Here is an 18,340-nt window from a genome sequence, read left to right on the forward strand (position 1 = left end):
CGAGCACATTGCCTCACAATGCTGCCCCCTGGACGTAAACAAGAGGAATGGGACAGTCATACTCGGTTTCATGGGACACAGGTAGACCTCATAGAAGCAAGGGCTGAGCACTCAATTAAGACAATTTAAAGTTATTTGAACGACTGCATTTATTTGGCTCCCACAATACAGTCATGTGAAATGTTCTGAAATAATGTGTATAGAATATGTGTGCAGAAGTTCTTTTAATGCAAATATTAGCCACTTGCAAATGTGTAAAGGAGTGATACAGATATACAGAGTAGAAAATAAAACAACAACAAAAGAAAGGAACTGAATAAAAAAGCAAAGAAAATGTTGCTCGGGTGTCATAAGAGTTCCCATGGCGGGATGCAAGTGTTCATGTTCCAGTTAGGTGGACAAACAACTGAAGGTCATTAAAGGACTGGCGAGGAATACGCGTATTACTGTAAAAGAGGAATTCAGTTTAACATGAAAATAATCTGTTGTCTCATGAAATGAAATATGTATGATGGAAGGCAGATGTCCAATCAAGGGTATATTTACCATAGTTTACGTGTAAATGTGATTCAAACGTGTGTGAGGAAGGAATTATGTGTGGCCCCCATACCAGTCTCTATGACAAACAATTAAAATATATATTCATAGGAACTTTAATAAAAATGACTGTAAATCACAATCAATCGACCCTTTATTACTGTAAGCAAAGGTCAAATCCAATCAAATAGAAATAAGAAATTAGCTGCACATCACTGAAGTTACAGTATTTTGTACCTTAATGAAGTTGTACATAAAAATAGTGGGAATAAAAAGATAAGAAAGAAAACCATATGGCAAAGAATGGGTTTTCAGAAATGCCAGAACATCTTCTAAATGTGAGTATGAACAGGCAGAAATAAATGACCCCACACATACGGCCACCACACACGTCAATATCACTGTAACGCAAACATCAACAATTGCATATCAAATTGTTTTTCTTTGCCACTGTAGTGGTACTGTTCATGTGGGAACAATGAAATGAAAGGTGTTTAACAGAAATGTGAGACTTGTTATAAAGCTGTTTTTGAACGCGGCATACCTAAGTACATCAACCTAAGTACAAATGGCACTTTTTGTCAAATGAGCATGTGCTTTTACTGAGCTTGGACAATCCACCTCACATAGAACAAGCTACATTCAATGCAAAGACAGAGAGAGATTGTGAAAAAGTGAGAGAGATCGAGTCAGAGACAGAGTGAGAGAATGAGAGGGAGTAAGAGAGAGAGTGAGAGAGAGTGAGAGACGGAGGGAGCAAATGAGAGAGTGAGAACTGAAAAAAGGAAGGTAACAAAAACCATCTCACTGTATGTCGTTGGCCAGGTGATGACATTACATGGTCAAGCCCATCAACACATACGCTTTCATATGAACACTTTATAGGACATACTTTACAGACTTCTACATACTATACTCAAATGCATCAGTGCAGAGCTTAAGGGTAAGGCCTTAGATCTTGGGCTTGATTGGAAAATAAAACATTGAAATAATAGATACATCTATTTGATCCTTAGGAGAAACATCCTTCACATTGTACTGTGTGATGTGTTTGTGTAATGCCTCCCTTGCATGACAGAAGCAGCATATCTTGGGATCAGGACCTAGAAAAGCTTACCCCACGTGATTAGGAATGCCTGATAGAAAAACCAAAAAAATCGTTATTTAAGAACAAAATACAAAAATAAATAATGTACCACTTAAAATAGTGAGACAAATACAAAAGTGTATGCACAAAATCATTAAAACTGTTACATTAAAACAATAAAGAAACATTGTTGCACTCTGGTTGCCATGGGTAAAGAAACCCCTTTGAGCCATTTCAAATATGAAGCAGATAGCACCAAGAATGACACCAAAATCTGTGTAACCAGCAAACATATTGTTCACACACTTATGGTTGGCTTAATAAGATAGACTAGTAATGGAGTGGTCAACCACCACAAACCAACAACATCTACACATAAATGACATTGAATAACAACTTCTACTGTACAACTTGCATGATGACATTTGAATCACATGAAATAAGTAATGGTATTACATTTCAACAACAATGTTAGATCAAATAAATTCAGCATACAAGTGAAATATCAATTCATTTTTGGCAGAAAACATTGTTGACATTATGAAAGCCATAGAGCAGTATTCGTATTCCAAATTATGGAATTTGAACCGCTATATCGGTTACCAAGCTGAGTTTAGGCGATTTATGAAGTGGCAAATTACTCAGTAGCCAATCGTTTTTTTAGTTTTAAATGTAGAAAATGTGAAAGGATTAGAGTCGGGCCATGCCATCCACTGCCTCAAGTCTGGGGGGATGAAAAGGGGAAGCTTTGTGACACCAGCTGGCTGACACACATCATTTACCAAACATTAACCTGCATGTGAGAAAATCCATTGACATGATCAATAGCATAGATCAACTGACTGACAAGGTCAAAATAACAAAAAAGTATATAGTCAATACTGCAAGTTGATATTGCATCACAAGATTTCAATGAACATTGTCAACACAGTGAAATAATAAGAAATTAACCCCACCAATTCCAAGTAACAAGCCAGTAATAATGTGTTACAGATCAGCATCCACAACCATGGGTTTAGCGCAAATGCTGTACAATCATATGTAAGTGACTTCAACGTGTTATACAGGAGTTTACTACACAACAGGTTTTTCAGATGACACTATTGTGTGCATGCTGCTTTTACACCCACTAATATTAAAATTCAATACATATTGACAACAGCGCACAATGTACGTGTTCTTTTAAACATGTACACATTTAGACGACTGGGGTCAACACCCTGCACCAAGAACCATTCCACTGACTCAAAGCATAGATAGAGTTGTACATTGTTCATAAAGGAATGAATAACAATAGCTAGAGGCACCAAAGGTTATTAACACTGACAGAAAAAAAACCTGTGAGTCAGAGCAAAAATAAAATCATCATTCACACAGAATTCTTATGACGTTCTCAGTGTTGTTCTTTGTCGTGCTCCATGTGATCTCCACAGAGATTGGTGAGAGATGATTGGCTATGCTCTGTCAATGCCCACCTCCTGCTCTGATCCCACACAGGCCTGTCCAATACAAAGTCATTTGTGTCAGCCTTGCTTGTTTCCATTGGCTGCGCACAGTGCAGTGAGCTTCCCACGCTCTCCTCCTTTGTCCAATGAGAAGTGTTTGTTGGAAGCATCACTCAGAAAAGGTAGGGGACTAAATCCCCGAACCATCCAAAGACCTGCAGCTGCTGTACCCTCATAACTCACCACAGGTAGATAATCAACAACCCATCTACACTTCCTATACTTCCTCTCATGCTACCAGCCATGGGGTGACACCCTTGGGAAGATTAAAAGAAAGAGAAGGACAAGATGCATTCAGAGATCTGTTTGTTTTGTGTGAAGTTGACAGTAAGTTAATGTTTTTGCAGAAAGCCATAAAATTCGAACCACACAACACTGAAATATGTATGTACAATACATATAAATATACTTTTGCAACAGTTCTCATGCTATTTTTTTGTGGGGACAGAGGGGATATGATGCTTTGTTTGGGATGAAGCCATTATTCCAGCTAGTATGTGGGAATGGATGGTGAACACCTAGCATCTGGGGTTAGGAGTCAGGCCACATCCCTCCGACGCCTCCTTCGGCTGCTCATCCTCCAACTCCTTCTCCTCCTTTTATCCGGCCTTTGACTCTCACCAGAGCCATGACCATGCAGTCTTTAACCACAGCAGACTGGGCATGCAAAGACTGGAGGTCTGTGGTCGGTCAAATATCTGACGTTCACAATGCAGACGTGAGAGTGGCACACAGTTTCCACACGGCGAGGTGAGTTGAAGCAGCTATGGTGGAGGCTTGGGGCCTCTTGCTGTTTTTTTGTTCCCATTTTACACCGATTTAAGTATTAATATCTTCCCCCCCCCCCCAAACAAACTATAAATACCATAAAATAAGCATTATTTACAAACTCCATGCGTTTCGGATTAGCGTGATCACTGCAAAGAAGACAAGAAGAAACAGAAAGGAAGAGATAGAGAAAGAAACAGAGAGAGGGTAGATGAGGTAAGAGATGAATATGAGATGACATCTTAAGCATTTCCAGGTCTGACAATTAGAGATCCAGTTCCTTTACAAGTGGCTAACAGGTGAAAGTTAAATATCAAATCCATGCAAAAGCATTTTGGGGTCAAGCCAGAGCTAAAATACACGCCAGCAAACATTAGCTGAGTAAGGACATGTTGAAAGTGTGTGGTGTCCTATGTATTAATGTGTCCTTATTCTTAGAATGCTTACCTTCTGCCAACATCCAGGCATTGGAAGTCCATCGGGGCCCTGGTGTGAGTGCATGGAGGGAAACATCAGATTAGATTAACATCAGATTAGAAACACCAAATACTGGCTAAAGGTCAGTACTAAGTATATGTCTACTACACATGATATTACAATTTCTCTCAGAGAAAGCTTCTGATAGCGAGCATTAACTTAAAAACTATTGTAAAATCCTTTCTAAACCTTTAACTAATAAATAATTCTAGTTTCCTAGTTCCAATCAGTGCAAGACAATAATAGAATGAAATGCCAGATGGTATACAGACGTGATAATGCTAAATCATTTGAAAATAGTGTAATTCATGCACATTTCACACAGCTAATTTAATGTCATCATGCAATGGTTTTTGTCCTTTGACGTGTTCAAACTCTATATTATCAACATTCTTAAACTGAAGACAAAACTCTCACTATGATTAAAACATTATGTTCCAATTAGACAAACAAAATCATCTGTAAACAGTAAGTTCTAAATGATAGATTCCAAACATACCGTGACTAAGATCAGTTCCATGCTTTAAGCAACATTCATAATATAAAGAAAATATAACAAATATATGTAAATGTATAAAAACACTTGATCCCAAACATTTGTGACTCTTTATGGGGCTGGAGCTGGGGAATGAGGCAATAACTGATTGACATGGTCTTGGGAATGGTCTGGCCCAATTGGTACAAATAAAGAGGAAGGAAAAGGTTAAAAGAGTTGAGGTCCGTGCTTCCAGTAGGGGAGAATCAGGTTTCCAAGGTTAGAGTAAGTTTAGGATCTTAAGAAATTAAAAGGGAGTTGGGCAGGTAAGGTCAGTTGTTTATTTTTCTGTTTGCACACACTTATTGACGATATTAAAGGGCTCGGGAGATTCAATTAAAAGGATCCATTACAAACAAGGGTAGTAAATACTATTCATTGTAAATATAGTATGTGTGTGCTCTTACAGACGACACTCACTTTTAGCCGTATACTAAGTACCGGTTCACAAATGACTGTCTGGGAGAGGCTGCTTGCAACAGTTAGTGAGGACAACATGTCTTTGTAAACTGTAAGCCTCTAAGGCCGAAATTGTCATGAATCATCAAACGAAAAAAATGCAGTGACGGAGCATTCGATCTGGCTGACATGCAATGAATGTGTGACTCGAATGGACGGTGGGAGGCTTCTTCATGCTGTGAAGCCGTGCGCGTGACCACAGCGTGACGGTGACGCCGGCGTGGCCTCTCCGGTGGGGGCAGAGGAGGTCGGCAGCATGCATGAGTAGAGGAAAAGAGATACTGTACCAATTGGCACGGGGCGTCCAGCCCGTCCAGACCAGGCTGCCCAGGCTCCCCCTTCTCCCCCTTAAAGCCCCGGAAACCCTGTTTGTGAAGATGACCTGGGAGTGTTACTGAAGGAGGGGGCGTGGCTCCCAGACTGGGCGTGTTACTGAGGGGGCGTGGCTCCCAGACTGGGCGTGTTACTGAGGGGGCGTGGCTCCCAGACTGGGCATGTTACTGAGGGGGCGGGGCTCCTGTCAGGAAGAGGAGGGAGGAGCTGCCCTGGGACCTAGTGACATCACAACCAGCCCATCCTTCACACAGCCTCTCAGGGCACACTATGCATCTGGGGTTTAAAGGCACATTCTGCAGTTTTAATCACCATTCTGTTCCACACTAGTTTGACTAGAGACGGGAGATTAACATAGGTCTGTAAGCATCCTAGGGTAACAGTGTATGTCTTAGGGCCAGCTGGTTGCCAGGTTGGCTGAGGGGGGCTCCTCCCTTTGGGGGTCTGCTGTGGCTCATGGCTGGGAGACCAGCTCATTGTTGGGACATACCAATGGGCAAGGTGCATCTAATCCAGGGGCACCCTGTTCTCCTTTCTCCCCTTTAGGGCCTTTTTTGCCCTTCTTTCCCTTCTCCCCCTGTGGATACAATAGTTTGGTAAGCTCAATCATTTTAGCAGTCAGAATGAGAGGTAAGTACTGCTGGGCCGAACAAGAATGACCATCAGTGGATAATGCTACGTATGTGTGAGATACAAACTACTATAAACACATGCTGTTGCTACTATTTGCATGATGCAGACAACATATAGGAAACTTTGTGGGTTTAGCTTAATTACTGTAACCCGTCTTAACCAAATAACATATTCCTCCATGTTGTTTACGTGTCTAAGGTTTCAACTTTGACAACAACACGCAATTATTGCACATGCTATTACAATAGATTTCACTATACTTACTATTAAATGTACTGTGTGTAAAGATCACATTGAAACTAAATGCTTGTGCTTCACAATGGTCACAATTGTAAGATCAGAGCATTAGGGAGACCACGGCAAGAGGAGGGACAAAGATTATGGTGGAGAGCTGTAGCCCACAGGGAGGACACAGTTAGACAGGGAGGGGAGCAGGGAGTCCAGAACATTCCTCAGGGGAGGGACGAGAAGGTAAAGGGGATCTCAAGTGGGGAACGGAAGAGAGGACTGGTAACGGGGGAAGTGAAGGGCAGCAGGGAAGAAAAGGGCAGCAGGGAGAACAGTGAGAGAAACAGTGTGCACCCCCATCACCACAGTCAGCATCGTGACAAAAACTGTATCCCTTACATCACAGCACAGCACATCACACGGTTTGTTTTTATGTTAACTTAAAGCTGTTTCCTGGATTGATTTCAGTCAAAATGGAATCAGCCCCAATCCTGATGAAACCCAGAGAGGGCCACCCACATGGTGGTGACCAGAGAGAGATGTTGTGAGCAGGATAATGGTTAAGGCAGAGGGAAAGTGGAGAGAGCATGGAAAATGCTAATCATGTTATTGTTTGCACACAATAATGTGCCAAAGGTTTGCATGCATTTGTACAATGCACATCATCTAGAGGGGTACAGCTTCTTTCAAAAACCTGGACACTCATAACACTAAAGTGGGAAACTGGGACACTTTGAGGAAGATTTACAAAAGGACGGGTAAACAACCAATTAGCCAAAAAACACATGTGATTTTAAAGGGATTGTGGGGTGTTAAGGGGATTGTGGGGTGTTAAGGGGTTTTGAACATGCATTGAAACAACAGAAAATAGCACAAAATGTGAGTAACTTTCTGTTGTCAATGGACTGGCTCTAGATTCATGTTCCATGTAATTTTTCATTGCTATCAAAGAAGATAAAGTAAGCTTTTGAAATCACTTTCGGAGACAGAACGTGATTTGATTACAATTATTTTGATTAATGAGATGGCAAATTATTCAATGGTGGCAAACAAAAGTTTGAATTTGAGAGCATTGACAAAGACATTTTGATAAGGCAGCAAATTTGTAAAAAAAACTTTAAACAGTGATCAGATTGGACTTGCACCTTGGTTGATGGGACAGAACATATGACTTCATAATGCCTGATATTAAGTACCAGGAGCCACAACAACAGTAGGTGTATTATTCTACTATAGATACTATGGAAGTTCTACCTTGCAAATAATAAAATAATGCATATACTTGACTGAACCATACCATATATATATATATATATATATATATATATCACTTATTGAAATGACATCCGAGCAGCAGGTTATAAAGGACTATACCTAAACAATACTAATATAACAAGACGTACTACACTGTTCAGTTGTATAAGGCCTCATAACTGTCATATGTACACCCCATTCAATCAAAGGGTTCCAAAATCCCTCGATCGTTAGAAATAAACGTTTTGGAAACTCCCTCAACACTTAATTGTCCATTGACACCAGTTCTTGTCTGTAAAGTTGAAGGGTTTGACAGTGTCATCCCCTGATGCAGCGCGTCTACATCTACCTTTTCTCCTCTCTCCCCCAGGTCGCCTTTCTCTCCCCTTAAGCCTGGCAACCCCTGTGAAATACAACTGCAGTTCATTCCTCTGGTTTGTGGGGGTGGGTGGGTGGGGGGGTCAAGGCTAAGCTCTAAACACCTCTAAAACAAGGCTCATATCCCTCTCAGACTGACCGCGTCATGGGCTGGGATATGAACATAGCAGAGGAGGGAGGAGGAATGGAAGAAGGAGAAAGAGAGTGCAAGATAGTTGAGCATTTCAGAAGATGTGAGTAGTCTGCGCGAGAAGCCATTTTGACATCCAAATCCAGTTCATCTACAGTATACTTTGTGAAATGTTTAAGAAAAAAAAAAAACTCTCATCCCCTGGCAACAAAAAGCAGCACAGAAGGATTCTCACTCACATCAAGGCCAGGAGTCCCAGTGGCACCCTGAAATAAACACAGGAAAGAACACACTCAGCGTTTTCTCTTTCCAAGCAGATACATTCCAAACACACGTGCAGCTTTCAAAGTTCTGACTTTGTGCTAGGATACTGTAACAGTGCACTGAGTGTTACAGGAGTGTTACAGGAGTGTTACAGGAGTACGTTGTGATTGACATGGATTCAGCTTGTCTCCACTCACAGGGAGGCCGTACGGTCCTCTGGGTCCAGGTTCACCTGCAGCTCCTTTCTCCCCCTGAAGCAAACACATCAGAGTTACGTTCAAATCTACACACAGGGCACTCGAATAGGAAATCAGAATCAGAAAGGGATTTATTCGCCATGAAAGTTTGAGCAAGGAATTTGCTTTGGCAGGAAGGTGCATACAATAAACATATAGGAATCTTCAATTTAAATATGTAGTCTAACTATACTAAGGGTACATAAACTAGCAATACTAAATAGAATAGAATTTAAATTAAATATACAATAAAAATAAAATATAAGTTGCAGTAAACAACAACACACTGAGTTGACACTGTATTCCGTCTCATCTCCAAGTACCATGTCTATTTGCAATGGCAAAAGGCTCTTATGCTCCGTCTAAACTCTTTACTAGCTGGTTGACTTACTATGTCGCCTTTCGGCCCGGCTGGACCGGAGGGGCCCGCAGGCCCATCCATACCCTGTGGAGAAGAAGACAAGGGCTTGCTGACATCCTTAGCGACATCCCCCACACTCTACAACCAACAATATGGAACCAAATAACCAAACTCCAATGACACAATCATTTATTTTCTCAACTGGATAATGAACTCCAGTTGTTGGAGCCATTTCAGCGTACAGCATGAGGCTAAAAGCACCTGGATGCATGTAGCTTGATAATTTTCATTGACTGTGTGCCATCAGTTGCAGTCCTACTATATATCATGCAGTGAACACAGGACAATCCATTACAACACCGAGGACACTGTTAATGTATGAGTGACTGTTAATGCTATGTTAATGGGACACTCATTGACATACACGCAAAAGGCCAATGGCCTGCTCATTTGTGTATGGAAGAGCAGGTGGATGGGCCACCACATAGTGGTCGCAGACCTCGGCACCACAGGGACCACAGAGTAGCGGTCTCCCACTGGAGGTTTATGAACTCACTCACCCCCTTCTCCTGCTTCCAGACTTGCTAGCTACACAAACTGGAACCCAAACGCTATGACAGGCTGACAACGAAACGTGTTCAGTGGATGGGAGATGACAGGGGATGTCCGGGTCAAGGGTCATGGTGGGAGAGGGGACAGGGAGGTGAAGCTTCTTGGGTCACATGACACTCACCCTAATTCCGGGCTTGCCGTCCAAGCCGGAGGCCCCCTGTGGTGTTATGGAGGTATGAGTGACATGAACAATGCGGGATTAGTACAAGATGAGCACCATGGAGAAAGGACACTTAATCGTGGTTATCAAGACTTGGGAGGGGGGGGGGGGTTGTGGGGGTGGGGGGTGGGGTTGTTCAGCAGCATGATGTCACAAAGAGGCAACAGCTGGAGCCGACGAGCGAGTAGGACAGCAGGGGGGGGGGAGGACGACTCACAGAGAACAAGATGAGACACACACTGACGGCAAACGCAGACACGCAGATGCGCTAATAAAGTTTGCGGGGCTACACAGCCAAGGCGGGGGCGCCCTCCTCCACTGACACGGAAGCAGAAGCAGAGAGCAGAGCGATGAGGAGGACGGATGGAGGATAGAGTGATGAGGAGGACGGATGGATGGATGGATGGAGGGTAGAGTGTTGAGGAGGACGGATGGATGGATGGAGGGTAGAGTGTTGAGGAGGATGGATGGAGGGTAGAGTGTTGAAGGAGGATAGAGGCTAGGGGGGGGGGAGGTTGGACAGGTGGGGGGGTGAGGATGAATGAGTGTGATACTTACAGGCAGGCCGAGGGGTCCCCGGTCCCCTTTGTGGCCCGGCTCCCCGCGCACACCCTTTACGCCGTGGAGCCCGCCCTCCCCCTAAAGAAGCAGAGGAGCATGTTGGCTACGACGGACAGTTAGGTCGCACGTTCTAGAAACGACGCCGATGGCTGCAGCCGTGTGTGGGTAAATGCTGCAAGCTCGCAGGCCGGTTTAGCTTGAACACACCTCGACACCCTCTTTTCCTGACCACTGCAATTTGATCGGCGGGTGAAAGCAACATGGCATCAAGTTTGGCTTTCACCCATTGATAATGTGAGATTGTTCATCGAGTGACGGAGTAGAGGGTGTTAAGGGCCTATTGTCCACAGCTGGGTTAACTACCAGAGACATCCATGTTAGCAGGACAGATATGCTGGGTCACTTATTAGGTAATGGTTTATGAATATTTTATACAATGAGTGAAGGTAGTGATTGCTCACAAGCTGTCATTTAACTTTGGGCTTTACCTTTGGTCCAGGGAAGCCATGTGGACCCTGAAAGAGAAATGGCAAACAAACTAAGTGTCGTCTCCCCCCCTCGGCGTGGACAAGTTGAGCTGCTCTTACAGTTGTTGCTACTAGCTGAGTGGCGGTTGCAGTTTACTCGTGGAGTGAACCGTTTAATGCTATGAGCACCAAGGCTCGTGGTTTTAAAACTCCCCATGTTTCACTGCACAAACGTCCAATTGAATTTAAAATCCAACTTCCCCCATTTCCGATTCAAATGACCAAGATGACCGTCTCTACCACCTTTGCTGTGTTAGTGATGTTAGACATGTGAGACTACAGCCGCCGAAACACACACTGCAAATGTTGGTCATAGACGGGGTCTGCAGTGCAGATAGAAGCAGGCATTAACTGAAGCACGCGCTGTAAAGCAGCTCTGCAAACCACCTCATCAATGAAGACAACCTGGGCTTTACAGTGCTACGCAATCAAATTTGAGCCTAATACTAAATATGAATGTTTTTCTGTAGGGATCAGAAGAAAACCTGGACAACCATTTCCAAAGATAGTATACAACTTTCTCTGGCTGTTGGACAAAGTTCTTTAGTCTCTTACCATGGGGCCGGGGGGGCCGTGGGGTCCAGGGGCCCCCGGGGGTCCAATTATCTGGGTGACAGAGAGATCCATTCCTGATTAACAGGCAGACCGCTAAAAACAAGTGCCAATCAGGGAAAAATGCGGGTTGTGACAGCCTTAGATACTTACGGAGCTGCCCTGAGGTCCAGGAAGGCCTGAATCCCCTTTGTCTCCCTTCAGACCGTTGACACCCTGCAAGGAAACGGAAACAATAGGATTGGGGCAAATCGTGCGACAAACCCATGTAGGTAAAACGCTCTTTGTGTGTGATGTAGTAGATGTTGGTTGATGATGTGGGTTGTTACCGGTAAGCCTGTTAGACCCACGGCTCCCTTGTCTCCGGATGTCCCGGGGACACCCATGTCTCCCTTCGAACCTTTGTAACCCTGGAAACATGTCACAACTTCAGCTAAGAACTGGAATGATCCTGTTTGCATGCAGTTTGCCTCATTTAGCGCTGTGAGCATTTGGAGATCTCTATGGTGCTATTCAATGTACTGTATATGCAGAGTGTTATATTATGTTTGACTTTTTGTGAAGCCCTCTCATTAGCGTCAGTTGGTGTTAGAAAGGGGACAAGACAGGACGGAGGAAGCAGGGAGGTCTACTCACTCTTTCTCCATCTAGTCCAGGCAGTCCTGGCATTCCTTGATCACCCTAAACCCACAGAGTATACCACTTGAAGACCACACCCACTCCTGTGCAGGATCACTGAGCACCCTGTACATTTTCACATTAAGTGACTGGTCTTGAAATTACCATGGTTACCCATGGGCATTTTAATTTCCCATTGAAGTGACGACACTGATATACAATCATGTATATTTGTTGTTTGTTTTTTTTCAAATGAAAATTTCAAAACATTTTGTTCAGATATCGTATCAAATGAATGGCCAGTGCCCAGAACAGAGGCATTGTTAGACATCAAACTCTACTGGGGCACAGGCCCCTAATTCATATCCCTTTTTTTCTTTCAAGCTTGCTGCGCACAATGCACTACTAGGCTATAGAAACTCCTCTTGCTTAACCCAGTATACAACAGTTCAGGGACGCAAGTTTGATATCAGCTTTGGCAGGGACATCAATAGTTAATGCGAACATTCAAAAAAAAATTGCATTCATTTGAGCACAAATATTTTATTGAGCTTCATGTAATATTGTTTATGTTTTAGTCAAAATAAGATGATTTGTAGGCCTATCATTTAGAAACCATATTTAGTTTTGTAATGTTTTCTTAGTCTACCTCAATTCTGACTTGTGTGCCTAGTCAGACACCTAGATGGGATTCCAGACAGCAGGTTATGCGACATACCCGGGTAAGTTAACTCCCCAGCTGACACATTTCCAGTAGGTTGCTGCATCATTGTGAACCATCTGGTGGGTTGCGTTGATTTTTTCCGGGATTATCAATCTAAATTAATGCACTGACTAATAAAATAAATTGTTAAAACTCAAACTTTTGATTTTACTGGGGCCCAGCAGATTTATTCTGGGGCACGTGCCCCAGTAAAAAGGGTCTAATGATGCCCCTGGCCCAGAAGGCTGACATTTTGTCGAGATATAGAATCAAATGAATGGCCCGTGTCAAGAGAGCACTTGGTGATGGCATTTGGTGTGGGGGTTAGTCATGACCTGTTGTATCAATTTTTATTTTTAAAAATCTTTTTACCAAGTAGATCTTGAGTTATTGGGCCAAAATAGGTTACTAGAATAATAATAATAATAAAACTAGAATAAGAAGAATAAGAATACCAACAAACACAATAGGCTACCTCCTGATGGAGGAATCCTAAATAAAGCGTTAAAGAGGCTGCTTACCTTGGCACCCTGAGGTCCGGCAGGCCCGATAGGTCCTGGTGGGCCCTGCATGCACAGAGACACGCGGTCATCATCATCATTACCATGGTGACAGACCAACATACACCAGTATGGAGCCATTCTCACAGTTCAGTCAGTTCAGGGTGGGAAAAACAGTTTAAACTAGGTAAAGGATACATAGAAAAAACAGAAATAGTAATAATCCGCTGTTTAAATGAAACGTTCAGTTCATAACTTCTTGAATTACATGTACGGGAACACTTAGCTGTACAGTTTTGCAGAGGCTTTAAGCCAAATCAACATACATATAATAATCAAGGACCAGAAGTGCACAGTTCTAACAGTATTTCAGTGGTTAGTGGCAAGGAGCGGTCTAGAAATCAAATGGATTGTTTTATGACTGACCATTATCTTTTAATGAACTGACTTTCAGGTGAATACATAAACCAATGGAGGATGCAACTAATGTTCCTAGATAAGAATTCATAAGGTTCTCCAAACAGGATCACCTTTGTCCTTGGCGTGCTCAGTTTTCTAAAGGGCAGCACGGTTAGAGTTCACCAAAGCACAACTCACCGACTCACATCTCCACAGTCAGTGTTAAGCAACAATGTGGGGAGGGATGTGTTAGGTGTGTGTGTGAGAGAGAAAGAGAGAGAGAGAGAGAGAGAGAGAGAGAGAGAGAGAGAGAGAGAGAGAGAGAGAGAGAGAGAAAGAAAGAGAGAGAGACAAACAGATGAAATGCCACATAAAATGGAACAGGGTTGGGCAGGGCAAGTTCGAGGTTGGATCCATGCCAGGATAAAGGTGAGAGGCATCACTCACTGACATTCATAACACATGATAGGGGGAGGGTGAATTACCGTCACTGTTATAGTGGTAATCTTCTGTTGGGGCGGCCAAGGGAAGGAAAGATAAGATTATGGGTTATCCACCAAATACTCAGCATGTCAGCATGCTTAACCCCCCCCCCCCCCCTCCACCCCATGCCCGTACCCCCACCCGAGGCTTTCTTTGGGTTAACACAGCTAGCCTAGCATCGGAACCGAACCGCTCTAAATGGAGTTTGACCTCGGAGCTCATTCATCAAGCAGCTCACACTTCGCTAGCTGACGACCATTTCTAGGTTGAGGGTGGGAATCATCAAGAGAAGATGTCTGACAGGAATATCACACTTGTATATCAAAGAGGCCTCACTAGAACAACATGCTCATATAATCACCCCAGGGACATTTACAACCTTGTAGGGACCAAGAACATCCCCAGGCCTCCTGGACTGATGGGAAAATAAACAGTAGTGTATATAACTACTGCATCTTCCATATGTCCCATATGGCATACACCCGGTAATTAAACACCGGTATCTTTCCACTAAAAGGCAGACATAAAAGATCAACACGGGTTAAACAGACAGTTAGAGAGTTTCTGACCTGCAAAGCCTCCTGGATGTTTCCATTGTAATCGACGATCTCTGTGGCGCCCTGGTCTCCTTTCTGTCCAGGAGGTCCCTGGGGTTAAAGGTCATGAGGTGCATGAATGAGGAGCTCACGGCAGAACACATGACATGTTTCTTCACATTACATATTATGTATTTATCTGCTCCAACACACCTGATTCAAATGAATGCTCGTTATAAGGCTTTTGCAGAGCTTGATAATGCCCCGTTCATTTGGGTCAGGTGTGTTGGAGCAGAGAAACATTCTAAAACATACAGGACAGTGGGCCCTGAGGACCAGTGTTGACAACCACTGCCGTAAAGAACAGTCTCCAACATGTTTTTTTTTACCATGAATCCTCAAAAGGCTTTCATGTAATAATGACAGATGTGTGCGAGATTAAACTAAATGAATAGCAAAGCAAGTCAATTAATTTAAACGGTATAACTGACTCTGATGGCAGCTACTATGTCCAAATCACAGTGTTGGTTTGGGCACTGCCCCCTGGTGGTAATCAGACTGCAGTGCTCTGCAGAACATGCTTCTAAATAGTTTGTCCCCTACACTGGAACGGTCATAGTATCACATGATCTGACAGGCCTCAGAGTTTGGATTAGAATGAGCTGTTTAGCTATTTAATCCTGGACCAGACCATGTTAGTGATAAATAACATTTTTAAATACATTGTAAAGCCATCATATGACGGAAACATTAATAAAACCAGCTATTTTTATGTGGCATCAGAAAGCGGTCCTATGTTTCTAAAGATTTATGACTAAAGACTCACCTTTGGGCCTATGGCTCCCAAATCTCCTTTGTCTCCAAACTCGCCCTGTGACACAGCCAGAACAAACACGAGTCAGGTTTATGGATATGTAAAACAGAGAGGAGTGAATGTCCAAATAACTGACAAGTAGATGCACTGACCTTTGAACCTTTAGGGCCTGGTGTTCCTCCCTCTCCTTGTGATCCCTGGCATTGAAGATGAAATATAAGTTAGGAATCAAGGAACCAGAGGATTGTCTGTGATTCATGATTTGCACAAAAAAACGTGGGAAAACATTCTACCAAAGGCTCCAACTCAAGGGTTAAATTCAACGATTTCTCTGAAGACTTCCGGACTAAACTCTGCTTAGGAGCTCTATCACTACCTTATTATCCCACAACTGGAATGCAATTAAAATGTGTTTATTTGAACTTCAGTGAAACCAGAATGCCTGCCACATAAATGGAAACCATTCCCGTTGGGATTTTCTGATAGGATATGAAATGTCTGTTGATGATGTTGGACCTTATCTGTGTTTAGACTGGGGCCAAACCACCTGAAGTCTAGCTTATTACTAAACACTGGTAAGCTGACCTGGGTATGATTCAACTGTGTTTACACTCTCTGATCCCGGGGGAAAGATTAGGAGTCATTATTGTAGTTGTGGGTATAAGCCTTTCTCTCATGTCATGATAGTTTAAATGACTGCAGGTCTGTGGTTTTCAAACTGTGGGGCCCAGTGCGTTCCCCCAGTGGGTAACCCCCAGTTGCTAAAGCAATAATAGGGGGGGGCATGAGATCAGCCGAGGAGTCCACGGATGTAGAATAGGATCAAATTATAATTCGGGGGGGACGGGACGGATGGACGGACAACAAAATGTTTTCCTAATTTACAAAGCGGGCCTGAAGGAAAGAAATTGTGAAGTGCTGATGTAGCCGTAAGTGTTGATGACTTAGAAAATCACTAGATGGCAGCAAATACCCATGATGCTCGGTGACCCTGGTACTGTAGGAAGTTGAATTTGTTAAGAAGTTGCTTTGGGAAAGCAGCGTAGTGTATTTCTTACATCATGTCCTTGAACACACAAACACAAATACACACAGTCATGGCCGTACTAACCTTCAGTCCAATTGGTCCAGTCTCGCCCCGTTCTCCCTTGCCTGGAGGGCCATGATCTCCTCTCTCCCCCTGGAGGGGAAAGACAACAGCCCCTCAAGACACCGTGCTTGACTTCCTGAATGGTCAGTTTCCCTCTCAGGGTCTGAGTCAATGTGACTCCTGTCCTCCAGACTGAAGGACCAGCTTTACCCTTACTACAGCCCTGAGACCAGCTTCAACCTTACTACAGACCTGAGACCAGCCTCAACCTTCCTAAAGACCTGACACCAGCTTTACCCTTCCTACAGACCTGAGACCAGCTTTACCCTTCCTAAAGACCTGAGACCAGCTTTACTCTTACTACAGACCTGAGACCAGCTTTACCCTTCCTACAGACCTGAGACCAGCTTTACCCTTCCTAAAGACCTGAGACCAGCTTCACCCTTCCTACATACCTGAGACCAGCTTTACCCTTCCTACATACCTGAGACCAGCTTTACCCTTCCTACGGATGGACAGGTCCCTACCTTGGTTCCTGGCAGTCCTGGAAGTCCTGGTTCTCCCTGGGGCCCCAGGAATCCAGGCTCTCCCTGCAGACAGATGGTAGGAGTTAGGGTTAGGGTCATGGTTAGGGTCAGGAGTTAGGGTTAGGGTCAGGGGTTAGGGTTAGAGTAATGAACCACACTGGTGACCCCTAACATTCAGCAGCCCAGTTCCACTGTGTGTGGCAAGAGTTGAGCATACATGATGTCAGAGAAGTTATTAAAAGAACACATATACATGCATGTAAATACATAAACACAAACTCACTTGTATACATAAACACAAAATCCCTTCAATATAAACAGGTAAACGAATGTAAAGGCATACAATCAAACATGCAAGCAAATGTACACAAACTCACACAAATACACACACAGTACAGCACATACACGTACACACACAAATGCACCTCAGAGTCCAATCAGAAACTGTGGTTTCACACACTAGTGGCTCATTCCCTCAGGCCAGCTTCTGGGCTGGCTAAGCAGACAGTATTCACGAACCACCTAAATCTTTGCATTTGGGTCCTCCAAAATCGAAGTTGTCTGCAAAGTCTAGTCTACAAGGACTAATTTGAAGTTTGGTGTGACTGAACGTTTCCACTTTGGTTCCACACTAAGGGAAGGTACCAAGAACGCAGCAGAAACGCCCCATTGGGTTTATGGGAAGTGGAACGTTGGTCATATACTGTATATGCCTGTGGAATATCTTACTGTATGTGAATTATACAATGTTGTGGCACATAAAGTTACCACATGACAAAACCATTACGTTATCATTGCAAACGAAAGAGACGTTTAGGATATTTAGCTTTTGTGAATCCACCTTTTCCGAAAACGTCTTACTCTTACACACGAGGAGTGAAAACGTTGGCCGCAGTTCTTGTTGAACTAAAAACCGTCCAGAAAATCCAAAGTTCTGCCGACGCTCAGTAGTAATGTTCCGAGAACATGTGAGTAGATTGGTAGATCACAAATAAAAGCATTCCGAACCCTTAAATCAAACCAGTGTTTATAAAGTGGAAGGGAGTTTTACAAGGCCAACAGGTTACAAGCAT

The 18,340-nt window shown here is 43.4% G+C and overlaps 1 protein-coding gene across 3 annotated transcripts in view; it reads right to left on the reverse strand.

Annotated features, from left to right (window-relative positions):
* Nucleotides 1-131: 131 nt before the first annotated feature.
* col25a1 (collagen type XXV alpha 1 chain) overlaps nt 132-18,340 on the reverse strand; it is a 42,409-nt gene continuing 24,200 nt past the window's right edge. Inside the window, exons 13-30 of one of the 3 annotated variants that reach the window (XM_084691578.1) lie at nt 17,268-17,330; nt 16,762-16,830; nt 15,803-15,847; nt 15,663-15,707; nt 14,870-14,947; nt 14,303-14,326; nt 13,440-13,484; nt 12,234-12,278; nt 11,927-12,007; nt 11,751-11,813; nt 11,601-11,651; nt 10,516-10,596; nt 9,216-9,269; nt 8,786-8,839; nt 8,564-8,590; nt 5,656-5,733; nt 4,345-4,383; nt 132-3,385 (exon numbers count right to left, since the gene is read on the reverse strand). In XM_084691578.1, the coding sequence (XP_084547704.1) occupies nt 3,359-3,385; nt 4,345-4,383; nt 5,656-5,733; nt 8,564-8,590; nt 8,786-8,839; nt 9,216-9,269; nt 10,516-10,596; nt 11,601-11,651; nt 11,751-11,813; nt 11,927-12,007; nt 12,234-12,278; nt 13,440-13,484; nt 14,303-14,326; nt 14,870-14,947; nt 15,663-15,707; nt 15,803-15,847; nt 16,762-16,830; nt 17,268-17,330 (969 nt within the window). In that variant the 3' untranslated portion in view covers nt 132-3,358. Of the gene's footprint in view, nt 4,047-4,066; nt 4,384-5,655; nt 5,734-8,563; nt 8,591-8,785; nt 8,840-9,215; nt 9,270-10,515; nt 10,597-11,600; nt 11,652-11,750; nt 11,814-11,926; nt 12,008-12,233; nt 12,279-13,439; nt 13,485-14,302; nt 14,327-14,869; nt 14,948-15,662; nt 15,708-15,802; nt 15,848-16,761; nt 16,831-17,267; nt 17,331-18,340 lie in introns of those variants that run through there. The other 2 variants (XM_084691579.1, XM_084691577.1) reach the window with 2 other exon arrangements.

Source organism: Hypomesus nipponensis, chromosome 25, assembly GCF_054491055.1.
Source record: "Hypomesus nipponensis isolate SF chromosome 25, ASM5449105v1, whole genome shotgun sequence".
NCBI classification, from domain to species: Eukaryota; Metazoa; Chordata; class Actinopteri; order Osmeriformes; family Osmeridae; genus Hypomesus; species Hypomesus nipponensis.